Source organism: Nelusetta ayraudi, unplaced genomic scaffold (genome assembly GCF_046127955.1).
Source record: "Nelusetta ayraudi isolate G7.1 ecotype Tasmania unplaced genomic scaffold, CSIRO-AGI_Nayr_v1 ptg000197l, whole genome shotgun sequence".
Taxonomy (NCBI): domain Eukaryota; kingdom Metazoa; phylum Chordata; class Actinopteri; order Tetraodontiformes; family Monacanthidae; genus Nelusetta; species Nelusetta ayraudi.
This window is the reverse complement of record NW_027466246.1, coordinates 102529-124449: the sequence shown is the minus strand read 5'-3', so window position 1 is coordinate 124449 and position 21921 is coordinate 102529. Positions and strand designations below refer to the sequence as shown.

Sequence of the window (21921 nt, the reverse complement as noted above, 5' to 3'; positions counted from 1 at the left end):
ATATATTAAAATACCGGGAGCCAAATGTTTGTCCTGTTGATAAGAGACACAGCAGTTCATTTCAGTCCTTTGCTCTTTGATCTTCAAGCGGAGCAATACTCACCATCATACAATATTGTTCTTGAATTTGTTATGTAACGTCCTTTGGGACCAACTGATCGTTTTCTGAGGAATTTAGCCCTGTTTGATGGCGAGAATTAATAAATTTATTGCAGCTGATTCTCTCAAGGATCCAAGGGTCTGTGAAAAGGAGAAAGACAACCATGTGTCAGTCCAACATGAGTGTCAATGTGATTTTTTTTACTCTGTTTATGGTTTGAAATGTGTCATTTGTCATTTTCTAATTAAATAAGAGAATTTTGTTGCTATGAAACAAAAACATCCAAATATTTTTGGCTTTTGATTGAAATCCGTTTTAGGTTTAAAGTGAGTGAGTTTTAAAAGAAAAAATTAGACGTTTATTCTTCTTAGTCATCTTTCTGTTTTATGAAAGTGTGATAAAAGCAATTCAGTGTTTCGGGGGGGAAAAAAACTTTTATTAAAATGGTACAGCAATTCTTAATTTAGCATTAAAAAAAAACAACGAAATTTTAATGGGAATTTCCAGACTCATCAACTTGGTGCGTGTATGTATTTTAAGGGGGGGATAATAATTTACAAAAAAGGAAAAAACAAACTGCTCATGAGAAGTTTTCAAGATGTCACATGTGCCCAAAGTCCGCACACACAGTACGTGGCGTGTCAGTCAAACATGGGCACAGATGGTGCGGACTGTTTTGTCGCAGCACCCCCCCTCCAACACACACACACACACACACACACACACACACACACACACACACACACACACACACACACACACACACACACACACCCTGTATCCCCCTCTCCCCATTGAGGAACCCTGTTGCTGATTGGCGCAGCGCTCCAAACAGACGCCCTCGCTGCAGCCAATCAGGGGCGCCGAACCAGACCTTGCTCCCCCCCGCCCCAAGCGGCCCTCCCCTCGGGTCCACGTGTTTCGTCACGACACCCCGGTCGTCTTTATCGGAAGTTGCTCACTCTACTCGACGCTGTTGTTCTGCTCGCAGCGGCGCAACCGCACTCGGCACCTGGTCTCTTTTTTCTCTTCTTGTTCTTCTGTTAGTCACTATATTCCTTCCCCCCCTCTATTTCTCACCAGGACGCTTTTCTTCCCACACAGGTGAGTGAGAAAGGAGGAGAGAAAAAAGGAAAAAAAGAAAAAAAAAAAGAAAAGAAAAAAAACCCTCGCGACGAACGATGCGCGAGCTCTGCGGATGAGAGGTGACCCGCACATTCTGATGCAACATTGTGCTCGTTCGACCTGCGCTTCTCGACCGAACGGCGCGCAATTTTCCATCCAGCACGGTTCGTTTATGCGCAAAATTATCATTTTTTTTTTTCATTTTTTATTTCGTTGTCATTTCGGATCCATTGTTGCCCCTTTTGAACTAACCTACCGTCAATCCGCGTTTTTTGCTGCGTCGGTAGGAGAGAAGAAGAAGGGAAAAAAATAAATCAGTGCTTTATCAGTGTGATTTGGTGTCCGAAAAATTGTCTGTCGATCAAGCCGCTCTTTATTTGGTCAATTAATGACTCGATTATTCAGAATAAATGAGAGTATCGCGACCGGTTCGTCGTTAACTTCGATTGTCTTGTAGGGGGAGGGGGGCGTGGGGGGGGGGGGGTTTGTATATAATTCAAATATATAATAATCCATCCGAGAAACATTTTATTCGTGTTGCGCTGTCGCTGTTTACATGTAAATCCAGATTGGCGGGTTTTTTTTTTTAATTAATTTATTTAATTTGTTTTCTTTTAAACGAACCAAACGGTCCTTTTAAGCATCGCCGGGCGGCGCGTTGTTGTTTCCACGCAGCTGCTGCCTTTAAATCCCACCGCAACTCCGCAGCGACCACGTGTTGGTGGTGTTGGTGGTGTTGGTGGGTTTCAGTGGTGTTGCTGGTGGTCGGGTCGGTGGGGTTGTCAGGTTCCCTCTGCGGCATTCGTGCTCTTCAGATTTTGTTCCACTATTTCTCTCGCCAGACAAAAGTAATGACAACAGAAAAAGGCTGCAAATCTAAACTAATCCGATTTTCAAAAAACCTTTGTGCATGGCTACAACAATCTCAAAATCTCACAATCTCTAAAACTTTTTTTTTCTTTCTTTCTTCCTTTCTTTTTTTTTTTTTAATAAGTCCTAGTCACGTGTGTCCTCTCCCAGCCTTAGAAATACCAGGGCAGATCAGAGAAAGCGGAGTGATTAGCTGAGAGTTCACCGGGGGGGTTTTTCTTCCCCCCTCAGAGCCGGTGACTTTCATTTCTGCAATATCCTTCCTCCCGGTATTCCAGGATTTATTATTAATACTTGGCTTTATTTTGCACACTCACTGGTTTCAAAATGTTAAATCCCCTGTTGCCAGACTTTTCTGCCACGCGGAGGGGTAACGTTACCCCGCTGACCTCAGTTAAAGCCCATGCATACCACCACCACCACCACCACAGCAGCAGCAGCCCGAGGCTGGGGTCAGCTCGGGGGCTCGGGGGTGGGAGGTTGGTAGGGGTGTATTATGACAGTGTGACAGTGTATTCTCATCACTTTCCATTTTCCTCAGCGCCTGAGGAAGCTTTTGAATGAACTTTAACGTTGAAAAACCACGGAGAACTCGTTGGCAGACGTGTCCGACAGTGGTTTGCTGCTGTTGAACTCAGTCATTGTTGCAGAGCCTGCAGCTGCTGCTGCTGCTGCTGCTGCCGAGGCCACTCACCTCGCTCACGACGTCGCCGTTGTTTGCTCAGTAGGTTTGCCACTGGTTCAGTCACCCGTGGAGCCGTTGCGGGGCCCCGTGCTTTGACAGCTGGCCCCTGCAGTCGGCGTCTATTAGTGACAGCGAGCGTCTGCTGCTGCTGCTGCTGCTGCAGATGGATCAGTCACTGGTTGATGCTTTTAGCGGCTCCAGTGTGGCAAACCACGCTCTCTCAGGCGTGCTTGTGTTGCCGGGATCACTAACGTGGCCCTGGGAAATGCACCAGGGAGGCACCCACCCACTCAAGCTCTCTGTTATCTCGCTGTGAAGAAATTATCAGGAGTCGTCGAATGTCATATTTACAGCCCAGATGGTTGGGAACTCTGGGTAATCTTTAACACCGGGGTCGCACTGACTGCGTCCTTTTCTTGTATCACACTTCCACCAGGATGTTTGTCTTATTGGTGTTTCTGAATCATAGACAAACTGAGGTGGATGTTCTTGTTACGCAAGAACCACCCATGAGTCACTTTGCGTTGAAAGTCTATCAAAGAGATGATGCAACATGATCAAAGTTTTGACACGTATCAGTCGTCTGGGCTCCCGTCACGCTTCCACTTCTGTTTTTTCACACTCCGAGCCTGCATTTTCTTGTTGTCGTTTTTTTAATGCACTGCAAAGATAAAGAGACGCCTCTTTAAGCATGAGCAAGCAGTTTTTTCCTGCTGTGTTTATATAACACCAAGTTAGTAGGGAAGGAGTGGCTCTCTATTTGCTCATGATTGCAACCGATTCCTGAAATGATCTGCTGCGTCAGAGTGATGGAGCCATAAAAGCTACCGACGGCTGTCTTGCTCCATACGTCCCCAAGGCCTCGCTCACGTTTGTTGACCTTCTGATAAGCTCTTCAGGATGGTTGCCAAGAATAAAAAGCAATGCTTTTCTTTCTCTACCCACGTGTCACCCACCTGCTGGCCGTTCTGGAATTTGTTGAGGGTCTTTTAATTGGTCTGTTAGTCCTGCGTTGCTTTTTTCTTCTGCAAAGTTTGGGTTCCACTCGAACGAACAAGTGACGTCCGACTCACTTTTTTTCAAAATAGCCACGTTGTTTATTTGAGTCGTGCGTTCCGCCTTGGTCGGTAAACTATAATTAGGGGCCATTAAACGTGTCTCAAGTGTCGGTTTTCTGCCCCCCGGGGACCCGACTTTGAAAATGTTTTCACCAAGAGGTCCTGGGATGTATTTAGATTTAACTTTCTGGTGAGCCGCTGAGAACCGTCAACTGCGGCTGGAAACAATTTCTCAAGACTGAACGTTAATCAGGTGCCATCACCTCATACAGCCTTAGGGCTTCACAGGGTGTCAACTGTATGTTGCGTATGTTTCCTCACTTTTGGTTCAGCTTCATTAAATCAAATTGTTGTTTGGTCTCTGCTATTGGAAAGTCTATTGGAGAAGGGTTCAGTGAGTGCAACTGGACTTGTTCTTGTGATCCCGAAGATCTTGAAGATCACAAGAACAAGACCAGTTGCCCTAACTGAACCCTTCTTACTTGAAGAGGACCTGGATGACCGAGAACCTTCACAGATGATATTCTTTAGTGCCTATCATGAAAATTTGCGCATTGTGCGCAAGTTCTACCAGTATTCAAAAGGTCTCCTCCAACAGTTGTTGAGCCATGCCGTCAGTGCCCGCCACCAAAGAGCCGAGCGTCACCAGCTCGGTGTGCCCCCACTCGGCCAAGCTCCATGGACACACCAATGGCGACACCAAGATCCTGGAGGGCTCGCTGCCGCTCAACGGCGTCGACAAGCTGGACAACGGCAAAGAGGCCGGCCGCGGCAGCGTCCAGCGCACCACCAAGGCCGCCAGTCCCGACAGGAAGTGGATCCGGCCCGACCTACCCAGCCGCTGCAAGTGGAGCCTGGGAGCCTCCAAGGCCGACTCCCCCCACGCTGAGGTTCCCAGGTCGGAGAAGCTCCGTCGACACCAAGGGAACGGGCTCGCTGCGTCTCTTGAAACATTCACCTCACTCTTTTTTTTTTCCTTTTGTTTGTGTGTTTCTTCCTGTAGGAAAGTCCAGCCAGCAATCCTCCCAAATATTTTGCACCGGATCGGGGAGACGCCCATGGTGAATATCAACAAGATCCCCAAAGCCTTTGGACTCAAGTGTGAGATACGTAAGTGAAATCGGAGAGGAGCTTCGACTCGTCAGAGTGGCGCGAGCGCGAAACAAACCACCTCTTTGTCTTCGTCTCCGCAGTGGCCAAGTGCGAGTTCTTCAACGCAGGCGGCAGCGTGAAGGACAGGATCAGCCTGCGGATGGTGGAAGACGCAGAGAGGGACGGCCTCCTCAAACCCGGGGACACAATCATCGAGCCCACGTCCGGAAACACTGGTGCGTCTGCGCTCGCTTTTCTTTTCTTCCATGTTGGGTGAGCGGTGCGAGTGTTGTTGTTCAGCAGCTGCTGACTGAAGTCCCGGATGTGGTTTTTCTGGTTTGATGCAGGAATTGGCCTGGCGCTGGCCGCTGCCGTCAAGGGCTACCGTTGCATCATCGTCATGCCGGAGAAAATGAGCATGGAAAAGGTGAGCCGTGGGTGCGTGGGTGCGCGCACGTGTTCTGTCAGGTCTATAAGCAGGGGCGTTGTCGGTCACGACCTGGGAAGGATCTTCTAAAATGAAAACATTGGTTAAAACTATGTTTGCATTTCAGCTAATGAGCAAGAGTAGTATGTCCAAGAGAAAAGAGAAAAGGAGAAAAGAAATGTATGCGTTGTACTACTAATGTACTACTAAGTCTATGTCTGTGGTGATGTAAAGTTGCTTGACTGGACTTCACCCCCCCCCCCTCTGTAGGTGGACGTCCTGAGGGCCCTGGGCGCCGAGATCGTGCGCACGCCCACCAGCGCCCGCTTCGATTCGCCAGAGTCCCACGTGGGCGTGGCCTGGCGCCTCAAGAACGAGATCCCCAACTCGCACATCCTGGACCAGTACCGCAACCCCAGCAACCCGCTGGCCCACTACGACACCACGGCCGAGGAGATCCTGGAGCAGTGCGACGGTCCGTTCTCGCCGCTGTAGCTGTCCAAATTTGAACACAGTTCTGTCCAAAATGCCCAAGTTTATCTTGTGCCCGTTTGATGAACCCGTCCCACCCCGACAGGTAAAGTGGACATGCTGGTGGCGGGAGCCGGCACGGGGGGCACCATCACAGGGATCGCCCGCAAGCTGAAGGAGAAGTGCCCCAACGTCAAAGTGAGTCTGACGCCCGGCGGTAACCGCTTCCTGTTTGCTTCCCCCCCCCCCCCTTCCTCGTCCTCCCACTCAAAAAATGATGATGATTGATGGTCTTCAGATTGTGGGAGTCGACCCCGAAGGCTCCATCTTGGCCGAGCCCGAGGAGATCAACAAGACGGACAAGACCCAGTACGAGGTGGAGGGCATCGGGTACGACTTCATCCCCACCGTGCTGGACAGATCGGTGAGTTTCCCAGCAAGTCCCTCCTCATCCAACCTCCTGGTTTTATTCTACCAGGCAGCCGCTTGATTTTTACATGTCCTCAGGTGGTGGACGTCTGGTACAAGTCCAACGACGAGGACTCCTTCAACATGTCCCGCATGCTGATCCGAGAGGAGGGCCTGCTGTGCGGTACGAGGACCAACCCGCAGACAGACGACGGCATTCATTCTCTCGGCCGCTGCCACCGCGTGTGAAACCAATTTTCCCCCTGTTTGCTCCACGACAGGAGGCAGCTCCGGGACGGCCATGGCTGCAGCGGTGCACTTGGCCAAAGAGCTGAAGGAGGGCCAGCGGTGCGTGGTCATCCTGCCAGACTCCATCCGCAACTACATGTAAGAAGCACAAAGCAGCAAACAAACAAACAAACGGGGATCTTGACTGAGAAACGTTCCGTCGCATCAACAAGACTTGCAGGCTTTGGTCCAGATGCCACATTTGATGAGCGCAGAGGAGAGGCTGCTTGTTTAGTTTTTACGGTTTTGAACGCTCCCATGTGTGCAGGCGTCACAGCAGCAGTGTGGCAGCAAAGCAGCAGTTTGGTCAGGACAAAGGAAACTGTCACAGACCCAGAGTGAGATTCTGGGAGGAGGTTTAGCCGAGGACACGGCCGTCTTTTGTGTGTTGTGTAACTCTAAACCCATTGGCTGTTTCCACGTTGGTGCCGGTAAGACGATTCCCTCGGAAAGCAGACCAACAACAGGCTGCAACAGTAACCTGCCGCCCGAGGCCTAATCACTGGCTTGGGGGGCGGAGCTCCAGTGGGCTTTGCTCGTTTATGGCCCGAACATCCGATTGTGGCGAGGAACAGGGGTCTTCTGAGTTTCGCCTGTACTTTCACAGCCAGTCACATCACAGCTGAGGAGACGACTCTTTCTAAAACGGCTAAGCCGCTAAAATAAAACCTGATCTTCTGATCTTGCCCAACACCCAACACCAGATCTTCTCCTTCAAGCCCAGATTTCGCTCTCAGACTTGGAACAGAATGCCTCTTCTAAAAAAAAAACCGCCTGAGCTCTTTGCGCCGCCTAGTGGCGGACTGAAGTCAGTTCATCTTGCCTCACGTTTTTGCATTTGTTTGACCAAGGTCCAAGTTCCTGAACGACAAGTGGATGGTGCAGAAGGGCTTCCTGAGTGAAGAGGACATCATGGTGAACAAACCATGGTACATGCCACCAAAAAAATTTTAATATTTATCCATACTTCTTTTGAAAAAGTGCCCACTGTGAGCATTTGTCCCATCATCCATCAAGGTGGTGGAACTTGAGGCTGCAGGGTTTGAACCTGTCGGCGCCTCTGACCGTCCTGCCCACAGTCACCTGTCAGAAGACCATCAAAATCCTCAAGGAGAAGGGATTCGACCAGGCGCCTGTGGTGGATGAGGCAGGGTGAGTAAAAAAAAAATCCAGGCCAAGATTAAAACATCTCCACTACTTTCATTTCATTGATTTTTTTTTTTTTTTTTTAATTGTTTGTGTATTCAACTGCACACAGGTTGATCCTGGGCATGGTGACTTTAGGGAACATGCTGGCCTGCATCCTGGCAGGGAAGATCAAGCTGTCAGACCCCGTCAGCAAAGTTCTCTACAAGCAGTTCAAACAGGTACACAGAGCATCACAGACTGAGCATCACAGCAGCAGCAGAGGAGATTTGAACGTTGGAATAGATTTGTTTAGGGATGCACCAATATCATGAGGACCTGCATTTCAGTACTCGCCAATACTGATACTGAGTACTTTTCAAGGCCATTACACATTACAGAATTACTTTGATTTTTTTTCCCCCACAGATGTGCTCTTATTATTTGAACAGCATTCCTCAGCATGTTTTTCAACAACATGGGGTGACTGTCACAAGTTTCCCTGCAATACAAACACAAATTGAATGCACTTAACGAATACAAGTAGTGTACCTCATGGCGGTATCGGTGCGTCTCTAGATTTGTTGGAGGCATTTGATTATGCTTGGCCTTGGTCGGCGAAGGGCAAAGCCAATCTCAATCTCAATCTGTTACTTCAATGTGTCGACTTTAAACATTCACCACTCCTTCACAGATCCGTCTGACCGACAATTTAGGGAAGTTGTCTCGCATTTTGGAGATCGACCACTTTGCCCTGGTGGTCCATGAACAGATTCAATGTAAGTTCTCCCAAACACTTGTTCCTTCATACCGTTCACTGCATTCCACTTTGTGTCTGAGATCTATTTTTATCTTCTTGCTTGTCCGAAGACGATGATTGCTGCAAAATCTCAATGTATTCTACATTATAGGTCATAAATGCACTGCGTAATAGTTATATTATAATTTGCGGCCAGAGGGGGCAAAAGTATTTGTGATCCCTACTTCAGTAAAAGTACAGATACTAGTGTAAATAAATACTCTGGTAAAAGTACTGATTCAACTCCTACTGAACAGTTACCCCAGAGCTGAGCTAGTGAAACATAATTTCCTTCTAAAATATGATCCATTCTTATATTGAACTACATAACAACAGAGTTCAAATATTGTAGCTCCACTTCAAGCAACAGCTATAACAAATAAAGGAATTACTGTCATGTTTTTCCAATGTAAGATGCAGAAAGTAAAGATATTTGTGTACAAATGTAGGGAGTAAAAGTACAAAGTTGTCAGAAATAGAAGTAAAATACAGATGCCTACAAAATCAGCACAGTACGGTAAATACACTACAAGTACGACAAATACAGTAACAAAGTATTTGCACTTTGTTACTTCCCACCTCTGTTTGTGGTTTTAATCGCACTGCTAACTTGATGCAGCTAAAACAATCTCTGACCATTTTTTGAAATGTGTCACCTGCCGTTTTTTCCGGCAGACTTGACGGACGGCTCTCCCAGCCTGAAGCAGATGGTGTTCGGAGTGGTGACGGCCGTCGATCTGCTCAACTTTGTCACGGGCCGGGAGAGAAGGGAGCGGTCCATGTCGGAATGCACCGATGAGCTGAACTGAAATGCGTAGCACACAGCCGGTGACGAGGGTGGCAGACATATCTCTACAACAGCAAAAGCAATCTTTATTTTTACCCCCATCTTAATAAGAAAATCTATTCATTTCATAGTTCCGTCTTATGGAACAATCAGTCAAGAACTTTTTACGCTACCAAGTCAGCCTGCGGGAGCATTTCTTTTTAACTAGACCATTTGATTACTTATTGTATTTTGCTTGTAGTATATTAAGTATGAAATAATATTTGCTTGACTTTAAAGTAACTCTTAAGATTGTGTTAAGCTTTTTTTTTTTGTATCCGATTCTGAAAGACATCATCTGAATTCCTACTTTGTCTTGGGCATACATGGTGATATCACCATTGGGTTTGTGTGTAAATGAAATTTTAAGCAATACGACAACAAATGACAAAGAACCCACATTAATCATTGATTACGGTTAGAAGTAGATACTTCTTGTATATAGATATATTGTCCTCTCCAGTACTGCTCACTATGTGCTGCTTTTATTATTGTTTTTGTTTACAGGTAAGAGAAATCTGTGTGGAGTGTAATCGAATGACTGGAAAGAAGTGAAATTCTTGTCTCTTGTCAGCACAGTGGCTGTGATGTAACTGTGGGGATGTCTTGGGTATTTAAGCACTGTCTGAAAGAATGAGTTTTGTATCGCCTGACTCTGTCTTAAATGAATGTACTCGATGAAATAAAGTTAAATTGTCTAATTTTCCTCCGAATCCCATTTATTGACTTGCAATGCTGAAAGCAGAGGATTTAAGATTACTTTGATTTTGTAAAAGTCAAATCAAAGTAAAAGTAGAGAAGAACACTACATAGCAAAAGAGGAGGAATATGTTGGTTTCAAATGGCATTTTTAGGTGTAAAGTAGGATGAAAAAGGCCAGTTCGAAATACAGGCCTCGCCTTTGAACCACTTCTTTAATCGTGAAGCTAATCACCCAAGCTACAACGCCGAACTTACAAAGAAATTAGCAGAATTATCTTTGCGTTCCAATCCACGTCAATATACAGTAATTATCGTTAACGTGTTTGTGTTTGCCATGTGTTTGGAAAACTTCACTAGCTTTCACCCTTACTGCCGCACGGGCGGGACGTCATTGCCGGTGGCGGGGTTTTAATTGCGAGCTCTCGACACCGCTCGACCCGAGCACCTCACCGGTGTACGCCTGTGTCAACAAGGAGCGCCCGCCTGTGCGTCGGCACTGACCAATCAGCGCCGCCGATGCGAGTCGTTGACCGTGGCGATGTCTGTGTTGTGCGGCGGTGGTGGATGCTACGAGGAAGGCTCTACACACAGTATGGCGGAGGGAGCCAGCGTCAACGAGGGTCTGGAGACTCAACTAGAGACTTTGTTGAGTCGCTACACGGCCGACGAGCTGCGGGCCGACAGCAAGGCGTTCTGCTCCGACTTTTGCAAGGTAGGTGCCCCAAGTCGGACTGGCTGACAGGCTCGCTGTGGCAGAAAAGAGCTGTATGTGTTCGCCGACTGAGCGCCCCCCTCCTCCCCCAGAACTAGCCTTAGCTGTTTGGCTCGTTAGCGCCGAGCTAACAGCCAACAGCTCGCAGTCGCTCTAAAATGCAAACGGCGGCGCGGTGACGCCTGTCTTGTGCTCACAGTTGCATATTCACGAGCCGTTATCGAAGCAGCAGCAGCAGTTTGCAATGTTTCGGTTTTTGTCCGTGCGCTTTCACTTTAAAGGCAACGAGCTAACGAGGCTAATCGCTTCAGATAGCCTCTCGGCTAGCTTTGATTTTATCTGCAAGTGAGCTCATTTGGAGTGTGTGTAGTGTCTCAAGACAGCTTTTTCTCTACATTTCAACATTACGGCTATAATGTAACGCTTGAAACTGTACCCTGGGTTGAAATGTTCTTGTCTTGCGACTAACATGGTTGCATTATTAAGTATGTGCTTAGGAACCCCAGTGTGGGTCTTCCACATATTCACTACCAGTTGAAGAACGGTGTGTTCTTCGAGCAATGTTGCGTCATCGCTTCTTTTATTCTAAAGTGATAAATCTGTACCACGCCAACGGTTATGCCAACTGCTGCACGGTCGCCCCAAAAAGTAAATGGAGATGCCAGCCTGAAAGTTGTTGGTTAATTTCGATGGTATCCGTGGAGGGTCATAATTGATGCCAATGGCATTTAAACCTACTGTGCAAAATCGACGTTGTTGCAGATCACTTTTTTTGCTGCCGGTCAAGTCACTGAGCCCTCTATCAACAGGACGTTTGGTATTAATTGTTAAAACAAAATCTAATTGGGAGCCATTCATGTAATTGTAACTGTGCAAGACTTTTCTCAGGCTACAAGCGTCATTAACAGTTGGACGTGCGGCATTGAGGTTTTCACGTTAATTGACTTGTGGCTTCACATATTTTGAAACGCGTTAAACCGGTGAAGTCAACGGCACGGGAATACTGATGTTGACAATTATATTATGGACACCAGAAAGGGAGAATAACGATAACGACCATTAGGGGGCGTTGTGAACTGTTTTTATTTTGTTTGCCAACGTGATCCGTGTTTAAAGATTCAAATGTTTCTCACCCTTGCTAATTGTGTTCAGAAAATCATTCCCCTAATTCGTAACAGCTACACACCCATTAAAATGTCGCTGTGAACTGGTGACATTGGCTATTCAACCTTAGTGCGGTAAATCCATGTCTAAATGCCAATTTTTGGTAAAAACTCCTTTTGTGAGACATCTTGCAGCTGCTGATGCCGGTTTATGGAAAATGCTTCCTTGTTTGTGCGTAGGTTGTTGAGGAGCATGCCTCTCGCTGGCGGCTGCCGCTGCCTCAGCTCAGGATCCTTGAGAAAGCTCTCTGCTACTTCACCCAGGCCTCCACTGTTTTCACACCAAGCTGTGACCATGTGCTCCACACACTCAGCAGTCTTGCCTTGTAAGTACCCAAACCTGTTTGCTCAAAACAGTGGCGCCAATTAAGTCAGTCAATCAATCCATTGATTATCATTCCAAAGATTTGCCTGCGAGTACTAACGCACGAGTCCACCTCGCAGGAACACAATGTTGCAGGCAGTGACGCTAACTATAATTTGGATGAGATTTTCTATTGATCGGATGTGGAGTTTTATTGTCCTGTCCAGGAGCAGAACACCAACAAAGACATTGGTATTTTCACAGGAGTGTTTTTGAGCTGCTGCTGTTCTTTGACCAGAAGGACTTTCATCAGGAGCCCCTGAAAAACTTCACTGTTAATTTTCAGGTGAGAATGAAGTATCGTGCACCAGCCATTTGGAACACTTTGGATGCCCCTCTCATGGGAAACTGCTCTTTAACCCTGGGGTCCACATGTTTTGCAGGAATGTCAGTTGGGGCTAGCAAGGCACCAGAATGTTTATTTACTTCAGGTTGAGCAGTCGGTCCGTGGCGGCGGGCCTTGGGCCTGCCCTGCCTTACAGGCAATCCTCAGCGGCTCCAGTTTACCTCAGAGTGAAGGTGAGCCTCATTTTAAATACATGTATAAGGAAGTTCGTTTTTTTTTCTTCTGCACCTTTAACATAAACTTGTTAGAATGGGCTGCATTACCGTTCATCACTGTCAAAAATTATACTCGGTTCCTTTGCACATTAAATATTGACGCATCGTCTGGCAGTGATTGCCAAACAAATATTAAATGTTGATGATTTTGCCCCGGATGCTGTGATGATTCCATCTTTTCTGTGACTCCAATTAAACCAAAACCACAGATTTTTTTTGTTGTTGCTTTCCTCAGTGGACGGGTGCATCAGCTCAGAACTGCCTGTTTTCTTTGAGCTGCGGATACGCTACCTCTTATCCTGTGAGCGGGTCGGTGAGGCCATGGCCCTGGCCAAGTGTTGCGCTTGGCATCCCACAGCAGGACAACACTTGTTCTTCCTTCAGGTCTACCTCACGTGGCTCCTCAAAACGTCGCAGCACGACAGCCTGCACAATGAGGTTGGTGGAGCCGTGGAGTTTTCTCCGGCGTCGCCTCCGCTGTTTCTCCCTTGCATCGCAGACGTGCTGACGCCTTGTCTTTTCCTCGTGTGCCGCCCGTTGCAGGCGGCTAAACTGAACGGAAAAGACGCGGTGCACATCATCTGCGGTTTGGAGAGCGAAGAAAAGGACGAGGTGTTGCTGGCTCTCGGCAGAGCCTTCCTGTCTCGGCAGCTGTCCAGGGGCGACATGTTCTACCTGTGGTAAGTACTCCGGCGTTTGATGGCGAGCGGCAAGCAGTCTCCTGGTTGTCCATTGACCGCAGACTGCGCTTCCTCGCCAGCGATCTTGTGTTCCTGTGGAGCGAGCTGCACCATCGGTTGCAAACGCCAAAGACGGACCTGCTGAAAGAGATTCACCAGCTGATGCTGTCTGCCACCAACGTCAACTCCATTTTCCCTTTCATCAGAGCCATACTGCAGGAAGTAAGGGGGAACGTTGGAAGAGCCGCCAAATGTGGCTAAAAATAGGCCAGTTTATCAGGGTTTGTCAACGCTTGGATTATGTAACGCGTCCTCTTCTCCTTTGCCTTCGGCCAGGTGGGTGAAGATGGAATCCAGTTCTGCGTGGAGCTCTGCGCCAACGCCCTGGAGTCCTGCCTTCCCTGCGACGTCCTCACCAAGTCGCTGATCTACAAAACCATCGCTGGCCTGCTTCCCAACGACCTGGAGGTGTGCCGGGCGTGCGCCCTCCTCGTCTTCTTCCTGGAGCGCACGGTCGAGGCCTACAAGACCGTGTACCTCCTCTATATGCATCCTGACCAGGAGTACCACGTGGAGTACAGCCCCATCAGAAACCACATTCGATTTGAGACGCTGCAGGTGAATCATCCTTCTGGAATTTTTTCCCGATTGGTTCTTAATTGGTTTCGATGATGGTTAAACAATTCCTTGTCTTTATTTCTCTCAGGTCTTAAAGAAGGACCTATATTTCGATCCAGAACTGTGGAATCTCATTGCTTTGCGGACCAACTGCTTAAAGCTGATGTCTGAAAAGGGGGTCGGCACGGCCCTGGACGAAATCATGGAGGACAAATGGATTTCAAACTACTGCACCAAAGAACTGTCTCTTCGATCCGGCATGGTCGGGTGTCAGAAGGAACATCAGGGGACTTTGCAGGGGGCGGCCAAGAAGCGGCATCCGGGCGACCGGGAGGATTCTGACGCTGCCTCCAAAAAACTACGGGGTGTTCCAGGAAGACCGCGACTGGGCGCCAACCACGCTGCCAAGAAGAGAGGCAATCAGGGATCACGCACTTTGAAGGACGCGCCGTCTGAGCCTCTTCGACGCTCGTTTTGGCAGCTCGACCGCCTCCGGGACAACTGGGGCCACGGGGAGCACAGGCGCATCACCAGGCTCTCGCAGAAGAACCCGCCCAAGCGGAGGATCAGAACGCCCAGGTGGCTTCTGGAGGACTCGGGAACCCTCGCCGAGAACAGCGTCCCGGCAAAGAGCCGCAAGCATAAGTTGAAGCTTCAGAAGCGCCACCTCTCGTCCGTGGAGAAGAAGTCCGAGGCCGGTCAGCACAAAAACAACGTCAAGTCCTCGGAGAACTCAGACTCGACGGCCAAGGAGAACCACAGCAGACAGTCAAAGAAATATTCCCTGGACTCTGGTCGACCCCCCTCCCCTCCCGTCATCCTCGAGCTCTCGCTGCCCGACAATGAACTCATGGGCTCATTCGGCGAGGACACTTACAACAGACAGAGAGGCTTCCCCCAGATGCTTCTTTACAAGCACACGGTGAAGCCGGCCACGCCGCAACCTGCCAGGACCGTGCACGGCAAGGAGGTGGTTCTCCGAGCCAGGGACATGTCGATGTTCGTGCAGCAGCTGCACTGCTACGCTCGCCGGCCGAAGGGGAAGGGAAACGGGCTCAACGTTCAGAGCTCCGTGTCAACAATCACGCGTTCCTCGGCGCAAGGCAGCCCTGTGAAGGTTCCGCAGAGACGGCTCGGCGCGACGTCCCAAACGTCGGCTCGAGCCGCCTCGGAACCTCCGGTTTTAGAAAACGTCTTGCAGGCAAAGGCTGCCAAGGCCGGCCCGAGGAAGACGCCCGCGGCGAAAGAGGAGCAGCCAGAGACGTCTGCCGCCTCCCAGTCGTCATCGGAGGCGGAGGCGGCGGGTGTCAATGTGGAACCCCCCGTCTTGGATAAGTTCCCCCCTGATGCAAGTGCAGAGAAGGTTGTGGAAAAGCAAACTAAAGAGCACCCCTGTAGGTCTGCTGCCCCCGCAGGCCCGGAGGTTACGGAAGCCCCCGTTCTGGAAAAGGTCCAGCAAGCGCAGGTGAGCGATCGCTGCGAAGAGTCGGCCGTCGAGATGAAAGTCACCATCGCTTCAAAGTCCCCAGCAATGGGGAAAGCGGCCCAACCCCCAGTTTTAGAAAAGGCCTCCAAAACTGAGCGTGTTGAGATGTTGGTGGAAGGTGGCGGCGGTGGCAGCAGCCTGGCGGCGCTCGGTGAGGAAATCCCCCCAGTCTCCACCGACATTGTCCACAACGCCGCTGCTGAGTCCTCGTCCTCACGCGCAGAGAGACCACTCGAATCGAATGGCCTCTGCGCCGGCGATGTCGCCCCTCCCAAGGTTAGCCAAAGTACTCCCGAACCGGTCGTTTCTACCAAACCCACAAAAAGAGAACTTTCTTCCAAAAGCGACTCAAGCCCCCAAAAAGCGACCGGCACGACTGGAACGCCAGATTCTGGCAGCCTCAACGACATTTCCGCCCTGACGCTGGTGACAGAAATGGTCACGGAGCTCGCACACGAGACGCAGACTCACAAAATGCCGCCTCCCGAGGACAAACCGCAAGCTACCTCCGGCCGCTCCGCCCCCGAGCCCTCGGACGGCGGCAGCGACGACGACTTTGACCCGGACGTGGCCGAGGACGGCGAGGCTGTGGAATCGGAGGAATCCAGGCTGGAGTTCTGCTGCACCTTCTGCAACAAGGTCTACAAGGGGAGCCGGGTCATCGCGCACGCCATGTTCCACTACCGCAAAGACGAGTGCATGTTCTGCGGGACGGTCTTCCGGGACGACCTGCTGGCCATGATGCACCTCTCGGACCACATTGAGAAGCTGAAAAGGAGCAAAGCCCCGCCCTCGCCCAAAACTCCTGCCAAATCCAAGTCCAGCAACACTTCTTCGGTCCGCCACGGTCGCGGCCGACGGAAGAAATCCGACAAGGCTTCGAGATCCGTAAGCCCTGCGGAATCCTCGACTACGGGCTCTCGAAAGTTGAGGTCCGACGGCAAGCCCTCCGTTGGTCCGTCTTTGCGAGAAAAGAGGCAAAGTACGCCGGGGCAGACGAGCGCTCAGACTCCTGCTCACAGACTCAATGGACACGTTGACAAAAAGAGACGGAACGCGGATGCCGCAAACTCGGAAAGCAGGGAGCCGTCTCGGAAAAGGAGCAGCAGCGTCTCCAAGTCTTCCAGGTCGCAGGAGAGCCGAGACTGCGGCGAGTCTGCGGCGTCACCTCAGGTACCCCAAAAGTCCAGCTGTGCTGCGAAGGCCAAAGCGGAAGCGGTCCGTGTCCCTCGGGACGAAGCGGTGGACGCGGAGCCGCTGGAGAAACTCCGCTGCCCCGTCGACGGCTGCGCCTGGTTCACCGACGCCTCCAGGAACCGCGTCAGCCTCCTCTACCACACCCTGGACGAGCACCCCGGCGAGGCGGAGCCCCTCAAGCTGGCCTTCCACATCGGAGGCAGCAAGTGCAGCATCTGCATGAGGGTCATGTGGAGCTTCGACCACTTCTTGCATCACGTGGAGGGCCACAGGGAGCGACCCCGCTACCCGTGTCTGCACCGGGGCTGCGCCGCCCGCTTCAAGACGGGCAACGAGATGAGGCGCCACACCAGGAAGCACAGCCCCCTGCAGGCCACCTGCTGCGTCCCCGGCTGCTCCCAGTTGTTCATCTGCCTCTGGGCACTCAATCTCCATGAAAAGGAACACTATGCCTCCGAAGCCAAATCCAAAGCATGTGACAAACACAACCCCGCGTCCAGGAAGAGACTACTGAACCATGCCAAGCCAAGGGACAGAACTGGAAAGAGGGGCAGGGGCAGGAAAGACGCTCACGGGTCGAGAGGGCGAGATCGGCCACCTCCAGTCGACGCGGACGCTTCCTCTCCTCCCGCCACCGCCGCAAAAGCATCGGCATCGTCAGATCAGAAGACGGCGGACTCCAAGACGGCGGACTCCAGAGTCTCCAAGAGTTCCTCTGGCAAGGACGCCCCGGCGAGGAGGGCCGGCCCCATGCGGCGGATAAGGAGAAAGTTGGGGAAGTTCCAAGGGAGAAGTAAAAATCACAAGGCCGCCCCGTCGTCGCAGGACCTCGCCGCGAGGCGAGAGCTGATGAAGAGGCAGGTCGAGGGGAACAGCGGCAACCTGCCGGCGAGGAGAGGACGACCTCCCAAGTTGAAGAATGCCGCGCAAACTAATCAGGTCGTCGAAGGGACCCCCCGGCCCGAGGGAGCCGCCAAAGCAGCAGCCGCCGCCTCCAGTATTATCAGCAAGTTGAGGGAAAAACTGAGGAAAATCTCCCAGAAGGCACTGACGCCAACTGTGAGCGCCGGCGGCGAAGAGGCGCGTGAGGCCTCGGCAGACAAAGCGGAGCAGGTGGCCGTGAAAGGCACTGATCAGCGCCCCCCTGAGGAGGAGATTGGCGAAGCTGCTAAAATCCAGGAGTCCGAGGAGGCCACAAACAAAGAAGAAGGAAGAGGAGAAGAGGAGGCCAAGACAAACTCGGTGGTGGGCGAGTCCGACGAGCACGGCGCCGCTCCAGAAGGAGAGGCGGCAAACACGGAGACGCCGCAGGAAGCGGCAGCTGTCGCCGCAGCTCCTCTAGTGACGCTGGCAGGGATCTCGGAGGAGTCGACGTCTGAGAGATCGCACGCCACCGACGGGAAAAGGGGAAGGAAACCCCATCCGGCTCAGGGCAAGAAAGCCAAGAAGCCAAAAAGCACCAAGACAGGAGCGGAGGCGGTCAAGAGGGGACGGCCGCCCACGTCTTTGAAGAGGCCGGCCGAGGCGAGGTCGGAGGTCGAGGCCGCCGAGGCTGAACCGGGAGTAGGTGCCACATTGACGGAAGCTGCTGCCGCCACCGCCGCCGCCACCAACTCAGACGGACCGCCGGCCCAGAAGCAAAGAAAGAAGGAAAAGAAGGAGAGGAAGAAAGCCCACGAGGAGGAGGAGGAGCAGCAGAAGAAGAAGAAGAAGAAGAAGAAGAAGTCTCTCTTGAAAAGCAGCGACGGCGCCGGCAAGAAGCGCAAGGACCGCGGTGGCGCTCAGCCGGAGGCGACCGGGGAAAAGAGGAAGTACCAGCGCCTGGCAGCCGCCGCCGCCGCCGCCGCCGCCGCCGCCGCCGCCGCCGCCGCCACCAAGGAGCCGGAAACGCCCTGCAGCGAAGCAGCGTCGCCACCATTGGCGCAAGCGGAGGAGAGGCGGAGCTCTGTTGGCGGCGAGGAGGTCCCCTCAGCAGCAGCGGCGGCAGCGGCAGCAGCAGCCGTCCCGCCTGCCGCCCCCTCCGGACCCTTCGCCTCAACCCCCTCCCCTCCCCCCTCCTGCCCCGTCAACGGGCAGACCAACGAGGGCGACCTCAAGAACAAGATCTGCATGGAGACCCTGGCCGAGTACAGCAAGAAGCCGTACCTGCGCCCGCCGCCCAGCGTCTACCTGGACGAAAAGTACACCGCCATGCCCAGGCGCAGGAAGGAGGCGGGGCCGGGGGCGGGGCCCTTCTCCTCGCTGCCTCACGGAGGACGTCAGGACCCGCGTAGGACGCCCGCTGGCGCCCCCCGGAGGCAGCGCTGCCCCAACTGCTTCACCACGTTCTGCAGCGGCGAGGAGCTGCAGCGCCACCTGCAGCTGCAGAGGTGCTCCAACCTGTTTGGCTTCGACTCGGACGATGAGGTGAGTCGGCGATCCAGTTCCTCTCCAGTGTCTTTTTCCAACAGCAACAAAATAAGACAGGAAATAGGGCAAAGACAGGGGGAAAGAATTGGACAGAAGGGTCTCACTGCTTCCCTCTAGAGGAGCTGAAGCTGAACTACAAGCAGCTGCGTCCCACCAAAGCATCCAAAGATGTGCGTGGGACCGATTGGTGTTACATGTTGCCGCGTTCTCTCCAAAAGCATCGTAATAAACCGGATTGTTGTCGGCATCGTCTCTGTGCTGCTGCTGCGGCAACAGCCTCGCCATTGTTTCCCAGCAGCAGTGAACCCCGAAGATTCAGCATTTGGAAGTGAAAAAAGGAAGCAGAATTGTCAGCTGAGAATAAACTGTCCCACTCCCACCCTGGTATTGTAGAATAATAGCACAGCTGAGGAAGAGCAATGAACTGACGGGGGAATTATGCAAGAACCCAGCTGCTGGTGAAAGTCAGGAGGAGAAACAGGAAATGATATGGTCGTACGTGCGCTTCTCATTTTTCACCTCCACGAGCCCGCCTGCACCAATTAGATCTGAGGATTCAGTCAGCTTGTAGTTTGACTCTGTAAGGAGGCGCAGGGACGTGCACCAAGCCACGATACGAGGTGGTCAGAGGAGGAGGTGGTGGAGGAGGTGGAGGAGGAGGAGGAGGAGGAAGAAGAAGAGGATGAGGAGAGATTTTTTGTACTGTAAACACGCGCAACCTTTATTCCACTTTTTCTCGTCTCACTCGCTGCGTTGTTTTCATTTCAGGGAGCAGTTTTTTGAACTGGGTCAAGTTGACATCATGGGTGCTCTGGACTCGGGGCCGTGACCCGCGGACGTGCTTGCCCCCCTCCACCCCTCTCCCCGCCGCCCCCTCTCAAGTGGACTCGGCTCAATCAATAACGCTGACAGAAGACGAGGCGGCCGAGTGGACGGACTTCCTGCAGCGCGTCTGCAAGGCAGAGGTGGCGCTGTGGTGCTGCTGCTGGCGGGACGGGGACCAAGCCGGCGAGAAAAAAAACAACAAGCTTGTACTGAAGTGCCTGAGCTGAAACCTCCGTGCTGTTTCCAGCTGTGTGACCTTGTGTGATGCAAGACTATTGAGGCTTGAAAGGCCAGAGTGAAGGTTTTTGGTGGGGGAGGGGAGGAAGAGAAGAAAAGAAAAGAAAAATATGATGGAAAGGCTGTTCCTGCTCAAATGAAGATAGGTATTTTTCACAGCAGTAAGCCATATATAATACCAATTATTTGCTTTTTGCACTCGTAAGATTTTTTTTTTTATCTCATTTTTTTTTTCCTGCTTGAACTAAAAGGCGAATTATAGTTTGTTTTATCGTCACCTTTTATGTTCCATAAAAATGCATATGTTTTAGACTAAGTCTAAACTTTAATGAGCTGTAAGAAGATTGCTGTATCATCCGGAACCTTTTTCTTAAAAAAAAAAAAAAAAAAAAAAAAAAAAAAGATGATTCTTGTTTAATTTACAATGGTATTTTTTAACTAATGTTTCTATGGAGTTTGCGGAGGCTTGAGCATGTCCTTCCCACAAACTACCACTAGGGGTCGGTGTGTGCCACATTTTCTTCTTTTTTTCTGTCTTTGCACCAGCGCCGCTTGTCACCAACCAGACTTCCCCCCCCCCATCCATCAAGTTGCATTTCTTCCCAGCAATAAGAGAAGTTCCCCCATCCCACTGACTCTCGCCAACATTCATTTCAGAGAAGCCGCTGAGATTGTTGCAACATTCTCCATGTTCATTGTTGGAAGTTTTCTCTTTGAGGCTGTGCATTTCCACCAATTAGATACTACTACTACTACTGCTACTGCTACGACAGATCCGAGTGTTGTGGGGAGGCAGCGTCATCCTCTTTTGGTAGCAGACTGTATTTATTTAACTTTTTATTTTCTACCTTTTGTAAATATTTGAAGAGTTACCAATGGCGAATATATATGACGGGTGTAACGGAGGAGGGGTGCGGTTGTATTTTGGCCTTCTGGGAAATAAAAAGGTTTCAGCTGGCGTTCAATCTGTGGCCTCGTCCCGTGCGTACAGGAGTGACTGAATGAATACTTGAAGGCCCTGTGTGTGAGTTTTTTGTACACTGCAACAAAAATTAAAAGTGGTTGAAGATGTATCATCAATGTTTTCCTGTCAACACGTTTGTGTGTGAACAAATGATCGGGTCTGCGTTTGAGTTGTGCATCGTAACTCAGTGTTTTGACTGCAAACACGGTAACGGAAGGAGGAGAAATGTGTCAAAAGTCCGTTTGCGGGCTGTGCATAGTGCTGTTTGTCCTCTCTGAGCTTCCGTTGCAAGATGGCCAACCCCCCCCACCCCAAAAGAAATCACACCTGAGAGAGAGACACTCGTTAAAATCAAACAACGCCACAGCAGCGACTGCTTGGAGGTAAATCACTCTCTCATAATGATAGAAGTGTTGTTTTAAAATGTTCAAACTAAATTCTTTATTATTTATTGATATTAAATTTTACACACTGGCCTTTCAGTTAGTATTTAATCCAACTTTATTGCAACTCAATTCAATGTCACACTTAATTGCTTAGTGCCCATAATCACTTGATGAAGTGTCTATTAGTACATTCTATAAATATGTATTGAAGGCTCATTTGAGTACATTGCAGGCGCATGATTGATTTAAAGCGTATGGACGGCATGTTTTTCCAAGGGCGGTGATAACAAGCTTGCAATATGTGGTTGGTGAACCGCTGCTGACCAGATCAGCTCTGCCTCAA

General features: G+C 50.7%; 2 protein-coding genes across 2 annotated transcripts; both read left to right on the top strand.

Annotated features, from left to right (window-relative positions):
- Window positions 1-1044: 1044 nt before the first annotated feature.
- On the top strand, window positions 1045-9980 carry cbsa (cystathionine beta-synthase a). Its single transcript, XM_076015815.1, has 15 exons — window positions 1045-1204; window positions 4437-4736; window positions 4842-4948; window positions 5032-5166; window positions 5278-5357; window positions 5628-5832; window positions 5935-6026; window positions 6127-6252; window positions 6336-6420; window positions 6518-6623; window positions 7376-7453; window positions 7542-7676; window positions 7783-7891; window positions 8344-8428; window positions 9124-9980. Exons 2-15 carry the CDS (start codon window positions 4447-4449, stop codon window positions 9255-9257), a joined length of 1767 nt encoding a protein of 588 aa, XP_075871930.1. The 5' UTR covers window positions 1045-1204; window positions 4437-4446; the 3' UTR covers window positions 9258-9980.
- A 331-nt stretch (window positions 9981-10311) lies between these two features.
- LOC142881499 (uncharacterized) lies at window positions 10312-21308 on the top strand. Its single transcript, XM_076015809.1, has 10 exons — window positions 10312-10688; window positions 12032-12177; window positions 12420-12501; window positions 12599-12734; window positions 13012-13214; window positions 13320-13456; window positions 13537-13678; window positions 13793-14074; window positions 14163-19163; window positions 19935-21308. The coding sequence occupies exons 1-10, from the start codon at window positions 10515-10517 to the stop codon at window positions 19947-19949; spliced, it is 6318 nt and encodes a 2105-aa protein (XP_075871924.1). The 5' UTR covers window positions 10312-10514; the 3' UTR covers window positions 19950-21308.
- The last annotated feature ends 613 nt before the right edge of the window (window positions 21309-21921 follow it).

What these genes read in the sequence shown, in the direction of transcription:
- cbsa (XM_076015815.1), top strand. Translation starts at nt 4,447, where the DNA reads ATGCCGTCAGTGCCCGCCACCAAAGAGCCGAGCGTCACCAGCTCGGTG. An exon ending in TGGACTCAAGTGTGAGATAC is followed by an intron (nt 4,949 to 5,031) that starts GTAAGTGAAATC and finishes TCGTCTCCGCAG; the next exon opens with TGGCCAAGTGCGAGTTCTTC. An exon ending in TCTACAAGCAGTTCAAACAG is followed by an intron (nt 7,892 to 8,343) that starts GTACACAGAGCA and finishes ACTCCTTCACAG; the next exon opens with ATCCGTCTGACCGACAATTT.
- LOC142881499 (XM_076015809.1), top strand. Translation starts at nt 10,515, where the DNA reads ATGTCTGTGTTGTGCGGCGGTGGTGGATGCTACGAGGAAGGCTCTACA. An exon ending in ACTTCACTGTTAATTTTCAG is followed by an intron (nt 12,502 to 12,598) that starts GTGAGAATGAAG and finishes CATGTTTTGCAG; the next exon opens with GAATGTCAGTTGGGGCTAGC. An exon ending in TTCGATTTGAGACGCTGCAG is followed by an intron (nt 14,075 to 14,162) that starts GTGAATCATCCT and finishes TATTTCTCTCAG; the next exon opens with GTCTTAAAGAAGGACCTATA.